Genomic DNA, 6976 nt, shown 5'->3' with positions numbered 1-6976 from the left:
ATTTAAGTGCATTTTTCTTATTTTACAAATGATCTGCCAATAGGGTAAGAAAAATACGGCAGCGGCTATTTACACTAAGTGGAATTAACATACTTTCTTAGCGATAGATCCTAGGCTAAGTGGGCTAAGTGCAAATAGCTCTAGATGCTATTTACACTTAGTGAAAATCGTGATATATTCTATAAAAGTAGCAAGCATTTTCTTCATTTTTATTGAAAATAAATTCTAATGTGATGGGAAAAGTGAGAAGAGCTGGATTCGAACCCGGTAAATCACATCACAAGCTAGTTCCCCGCACTCAACGCGTTACTGCCTATGCCACTGTAGACGTTAATCTCGACCGTTGTATTTAACCTTGTGTGACATTGGAGGGCGGAGCTACAGTAAATTTGCACTTAGTAATAGACACTCCAAATAATCTTGTTTTCTATTTGCATTAAGATTATTTTTATTACCACACTGGCAGATAATTATACTTAAGTAAAATGCACTTAATTTAGATCCCCCCCAGGAAACAAGACTAAATATCTTATATCACTTTCTTATATAGAAAATCCATCTTGATTTAAGAATTTTTAGATATTTGTACTTGAAATAAGAAAAAAATACTTAGTAAGAAAAGCATCTTTGCAGCGTGCATGAATGAATGAAGTATTTAAACATCGCTTGCGCTTTAAAAAGGGGAAGGAGACCGAAAGAAACTCTGGGTTTACCGAAGAAAACCTGCTCCCGACCAGGTTAGGTTCACAGAGTAAGTTACCTCTCTTTCAGAAATGGGCTTGACTTACCCTGCTTTCTCGGGTTTGGCATACCTCCCATTCTGAAACGGAAACAGAACCCAGAGTTTCCCTCATTTCAGGGTTAACATACTCAGAGTTTTCACTTAACCTCCTTTCTGAAACGGACCCCTGAACATACAAAACATCAAAAGAAAGAACAGGGTATCTGCTTGTAAACAAAAACATACCGATGTCCTTACTACGTTTCTGGACCTGGGAACATTACAGTTGCGTTGCTGTCTATGCAGGGTCTGAGAGCTCTCACATTTCATCAAAAATATCTTAATCTGTGTGCCAAAGATGAACGAAGGTCTTACGGGTTTGGAACGACATGAAGGTGAGTAATTAATGACAGAATTTTCATTTTTGGGTGAACCATCCCTTTAAATTTCATTTTAAGTATATTTCTGAGAAGTACATAAAGCACATTTCTGAAAAGTATAAAAAGTAGACTGAAAGCATACGTTCCTATTTTTAGTTTAAAAGAAGTATACTAATAGCACACTTGAATAAACTTGACTCTTTCCCCATCCCATTCTCCTCTTTCGTCTCCAGTTGTTTCCTGTCTCTATCCTAACTTTCCTATCGCAGAACGGCCAAAAATATAACTTAAAACAGATACTTGGGTGTACTACACTCAACACATCAAATTAACTAAACCTTCAGAGGTGGTGCAACTGATATGGCAGGACAGAGACATTTCTAGAAATTCTTGGAATGTGCAGACGAACTCTCTCAGACAGAGTGGAGCTGTCTCTATGCACAGAGTGGTGGAAAGTGTGTGGATGATCTAGTGCATTGTCAAAATAGCCTTTCTTTAAGCCCACATAAGAGAGGGCCCTGTAACTCATTTCCACTCATAAAACCCCTGTGGACCAGTAAGATGTCGTCAGCTGTAAGCAGTCATCAGCTGAAGCTCACATTCATGAATTAATATGTGATGAAATGTTTCTGCAGAAGCTGATGGATCCCAGGAGTCACAGAGATTCATAGGTTAATGAGAAACATAAGCCTCAGTGGTCGTAACAATCCGTACCTCACAGAACTGTTGGTGAGGAGTGAAGCTAGCAGAGCTCCGCTCCATGAACCCAAACCACAATAACACAAACTCAGGGAAGATATTTGACTGGCCCCCAAACCTCCAGTCAGCAAACCTTTCAACCCTTCCTGTCCCATGCTGAGAGAAAAACAGACAGGCAGACAGAGAAGAGAGGTGATTATTAAACCTTTAAAAACACACTGAAGATGGGAAAAAAAACACTTGCTGAAACTAGTGAAACAAAGTGCTAAATATTTTCCAAAGTATACTCTAACTCAGTCAGTAGGATGGCATTGTAAGGAGCCATTCACACAAAACACATTCTTGTGTAAAAAAGTGGAACAAAATTGCAAGGTCTAGAGACATTTCTTTTAGGAATTCCTTTAACCTCTTTTAAAGTGAGCAATGCATTTTTATACCAGTGTGTCAGGCGTGAGATGCTGCAAAAGAAACAAGATGTGAGTGCAATGGTCAAACACGTCGGTCTAGTTAATGTTTACATGCAACCAATGGAACACCAGCACACTGAAATGCAAAAATATGTTCTGTGTGAAAGGCCTCTAACAAATAGTAATTCCAGCTATGCCAAAGTTATGGGTTTGAGGATTATGGCAATTAAACAAAACAAAACAAAAGTAATTAATGACAGAATTTTCATTTTTGGGTGAACTAACCCTTTAAGTATACAATTTTTTCACTAGGGTATATCTACATCTACAGTTGAAATTAAAATCTGAGGGCCACTGTCCTCCAACTATGAACCAACACCTGAACAATTTAAACTAAGTCTTCAAGATCCAAATTAAAATCTACAGGACAGTGGCTCTCCTGGAGCAGAGTTGATCTATTACCTGCTAGGTCATTTTCAGATTGAGGGCCTTGGCACTCAAAGCCCCCATTGGCTCAAAACAAGGCTGAAAAATTGTAAGACAATGCAAGTTGGCTTCAAACTAAATGTTTGTTGATAGGCCTACATTCTGTACTGTATATATCAGTTTTAAATAATAAAAAAAAGTTTAGAATGTGATTTCATCTCTCAGGTTTTTCTTACAGAAGTTACAAGTCTTATAGTGCTGGAAACATCATCAAATGTTTTGGCAGTAGCAAGTAAATCTCCTGATTTTAGTCAGTTCTTCATGGGTTTGACAACCCGCCATAGCCTCAGAGGTATTGCGGTTCTTGTTGAAAATACAGACCAGTGGTAGGCAGCCAATCGCCTCACGAACTAAAAAGCACCACCACAGTGATAAGAAGTCAAATTTTCTATATCCATAACAGAACAGAAGTGTCTCTGTGGCAAAACAACGTCTTCAGTTGCTTCTGGTCTAAGCAAAATCTCACCCAAAAATGACAATTTGATCATCATTTACTCCAATTCCTCATGTCGTTCCAAACTTGTGTGCTTTTTTTTTCATGAAACACAAAAGGAGACTTATATAGCATACTGATTTCTCTTTGCCATGCAGCTACAGTGAAAAGGAATTGCATAAAAGTATCATGAAAACATTGCCAGAAATTAACGGGGGCTTGGGGTAAAAATGCCACAAAAATAAACAAATATTCCCCACAAATTTAAGGGGGCCCTGCAGAATTAAACTAAGATGATTACAATTATTGTGTTTAAAGTTAAATGTGAAAAATGAATGAAAAGTGTCACTTTGCAGTAGGGCTGGGCGATTTTTCCGATTTTATCGATTAATTCGAATTGAATGTTTTGCCACTATTTTATTTTTTATAAATCGAGGAATCACGATTTTGAATAGAAATATTACCAAACGTTAGAATTAGACACTTTTGACAATATGCCAATGGTAACAGTAAAGAGAAAAGAATGATCCAACCGCATGTCGGCGCACGTGATTAACTGTCAAATGCGTCCATGTTTACATAGAAAAAAACTATGGAAAAGCAGCGCAATCGAATGAAAACCTGTAAAGAACTACTACTGTATGTATGATATTTCATGTTTGCATCATGGTGACAGGCTGAAAGCTGCTGTTCATTGTTTTTACAGAACATTTATAGTTTCCTGTTTCGTAACAGAAAGTCATATTTTGATTTGAAACCCCATAACATTTTCCTGAGATGTTGATTTATGACACACAGTTTAAATTTTTTTTTAAATGATTTAAATGAAAATTACAAAATATCATATTTCCATAAGAGTGTCACTAAATTAATATCAGACATTTTTCAAGACTAAGGAGAGGGAGTGGTCATGGTGAAACATCCAAACATTTAGTTTCTCTGAAAAGCTGAATGTGCTCTGTACAGGACATCCAGACGTAAAACTGTGGCATGTACAGTCTCAGAGAAATTCACAAAAATATAATGTCCTCATATGAGGATGCAGGGTCTCAGGAGGTTAAGGCTATTTACATTATGCAACTGTTGTGTAAATACATATATGCCACCTTTAAGCAGCATTAAACAGTTTGTCGATAACATTTTATTGGTAACAGTTTATTGTATCCTGACTGATTGAAGTAATTGGATAAATTTATGCATCTGACAAAAGACAACACAGATATGTTTAATAAGGTAATTATTTAAAAAATGTCCTTCAATGTAGAAATCAATTCCAGGATGCATATATTTTCTCAAGAGTATGCTAATATTGATAATGCATAAAAGTATCATGAAATTGATCCCATAAGACATACAGGTTAATGTTTTTTAAATTTGTATTGCCTTAAGTATGTAAAATGATGTGGAAATGCACAGACAAAAAGAATGTGAATAATGGAAAGGGAGAGAGAGAGAAAGCAGGTGCATTTAACATGTAAAGCCAAAATGTTTTGCAACAAAATGCAGAGATGATAAAAAAAAAATAAAAAAACTGAAACCTGAACCTGAAATTGTTGTGTAATGCAGAACTCTTTCCAAAGCTAAACTGATCCGGTGTTAAGTTAACATGTTAACAGTTATGCCTCATTACCATTTACTGCTGAAATAAAAGACACATATCTTACTGTGAATGATGTGGCTGAACAAACTTTTTTTTTTGTTTGCACAGGAAGGTTTGGGTTGTATTGCAGCAGACTTGGTTGCCCTGGTGTACACTTTCTCTCTCTTTTGTGCTGGAACAAGCATCCTGAGGCTAAATGATTTCCATAAATGCCAATCACAAAACTAGGATATACAGTAAAGTGAGATCGGTGCTCACCAGCTCAACTATATCTTTTTGCTTGAGAGACTGACTCCAGATGTGGAATTCTTGTGCATGTGTGTAACGCTCGTCTCGTATAGCCATTAACAGAGGCTGAAGGCTGGGGAGAACAACGTCTGCAGGCCCGCAATCTGGCAATGACAGCGTTATCTACAGGGGAGGGAGAGGGACAGACAGAGGCAGTGAGTGAGAAGGAGATGCGTGCAGCAGACATTTTAACAGAACATTCATATAAAGGGAGTCACTGATTAACAGGTGAGTCTCATTAAATCTGTCAATGAACATGTCCATTTCACCCCAAAAAGATAAGAAAAAGTGACCGTGACATTATTTTAATGACAACTGAATACATTTCCCCTGAACCCTGTATTGTAATACAAAAAATCTATATTTCTTTTGACTGTAAAGCACAAAAAGCGATGTAAAGTAAAATCTCATCGGTTCCTACAGGTCATGTGACTAAATATCATGATGTTTCAGAAGCACAGAGGTTTGACACCAGTTGAGGCGATCAATAAATTAATTTAAGAGGAATAGAGACTTACATTTGCATCTGTTCACACATCATCTGTTCATAATACATGGCATGGCTTCAGAAGAATATGTGCCAGTATCCACAAATTTTGCATTTCAAATAAAGTAAGAGAAATTCAATTAAATATGTTACACAAAATGTATCCAACTAACATTTTACTCTTTTATGTTTATGGAAATTTGAAAATAATATTGAGGAATATTTATGTCATTTGCTTTCTGACTGTCAAATTGTACAGACTTTATGTATGTATGTATGTATGTATTGATTGATTGCAAAAACGAATTTAAGGAAAACTTTGACACGTTGACAATTTTGTAAACTTTATCATTCTGAATGCCAAATTCTTTGATCACAAATGTCCATTGTTAAAACCCCCTCCATATGTGAAAAATGTAAACGTAAGTAAGTAATTAAATAAATAAATAATACTGGAGTGTTATGGATTCATTTCACACTTGAAAGGTTTGGAGCACTTTCATTACATGGACAAAAACAATTGACTTTCATAACAAAAGCAGCTTAAACATACCTCAATATATATATTGTGTTATGCAGTAGCAAAAGTTTGATTTTTGAGTGAACTAGCCTATTCCTTTCAGTAATCTTAACAATCCAAGCTAACAGTTCATACATTTTGAATGGACTTGAATTTCAACTTCTCGGTTTCCAGCCCACTTCATTAGCCGCATTAACAGTTTTACTCTGTAAAGTACCTTTCTGAGAAGCTCCTTTTTGTCGATGTGGTGAAGAATGTCCTGTTTGAGCACTGCACTGGGACAGCTGTCAGTCTGCATGCAGTGATGCTCGTATCTTCTCCAGAGCTCGCGGAGCTGCACCACTACATCATCGGCGGCGCTCGACACTGCAGACTGCGCCTTTCGCATTATGATACTAAACACTTTTTAGGACATTAATTAATTAAAGACAGTTGATGGGTTAACGTTAGAGTTTTTCTAACGAATTAAACGCATTTAAACATATCTAGCGGCACGTTATCAACTTTGTTTTGGAACGTGTCAGCGTTCCTCAGAGCTCATAGCAACATTTCATAGCAACAGCAAAGCAATACAACACGGCTGGATCCTCCCTCGCGCCAATTACTTTTTATAGTTGCACTCTAGCCTACTGATTTTGTGTAGGCTTACTTTGTGTATCACATTCCTGATATCACACGTTAAAGGGTTAGGGGAGAGCGGGGCACAAAGTAACACTTTTTGACTTTCTCAAATTGTGTAAATCCACATGGGGTACAGAGTAGGCCTATATATTTTTTTTTATCCACAGTAATTTCACACTTGTCTAGTACAAATATGTCGCTTTGTTTCGTAATTACAGTGTATACGTTTTTCTTTATTTACCCTCAAAAATTGGAAGTGAAACGTGACAACATGCCCCGTAGGTAACATCGTAAGTAACATCTGAGGGGCACGTTGTAACATGACCATATGACA

General features: G+C 36.8%; 1 protein-coding gene across 1 annotated transcript in view; it reads right to left on the bottom strand.

Moving 5' to 3' along the window:
* The window catches only part of LOC107711039 (uncharacterized), an 18428-nt gene extending 12019 nt beyond the window's left edge, over positions 1-6409 (bottom strand). The window contains exons 1-3 of the mRNA XM_016515951.1: positions 6239-6409; positions 4985-5137; positions 1816-2018 (exon numbers count right to left, since the gene is read on the bottom strand). Of these exons, the coding sequence (XP_016371437.1) occupies positions 1816-2018; positions 4985-5137; positions 6239-6409 (527 nt within the window). The remainder of the gene's footprint in view (positions 1-1815; positions 2019-4984; positions 5138-6238) is intronic.
* Positions 6410-6976: the final 567 nt, after the last annotated feature.

Source organism: Sinocyclocheilus rhinocerous, unplaced genomic scaffold (assembly GCF_001515625.1).
Source record: "Sinocyclocheilus rhinocerous isolate Xijiao unplaced genomic scaffold, SAMN03320098_v1.1 scaffold943, whole genome shotgun sequence".
Classification (NCBI taxonomy): Eukaryota; Metazoa; Chordata; class Actinopteri; order Cypriniformes; family Cyprinidae; genus Sinocyclocheilus; species Sinocyclocheilus rhinocerous.
Note: the sequence above shows the minus strand (reverse complement) of the source record. Positions and strands in the feature narration are given on the sequence as shown.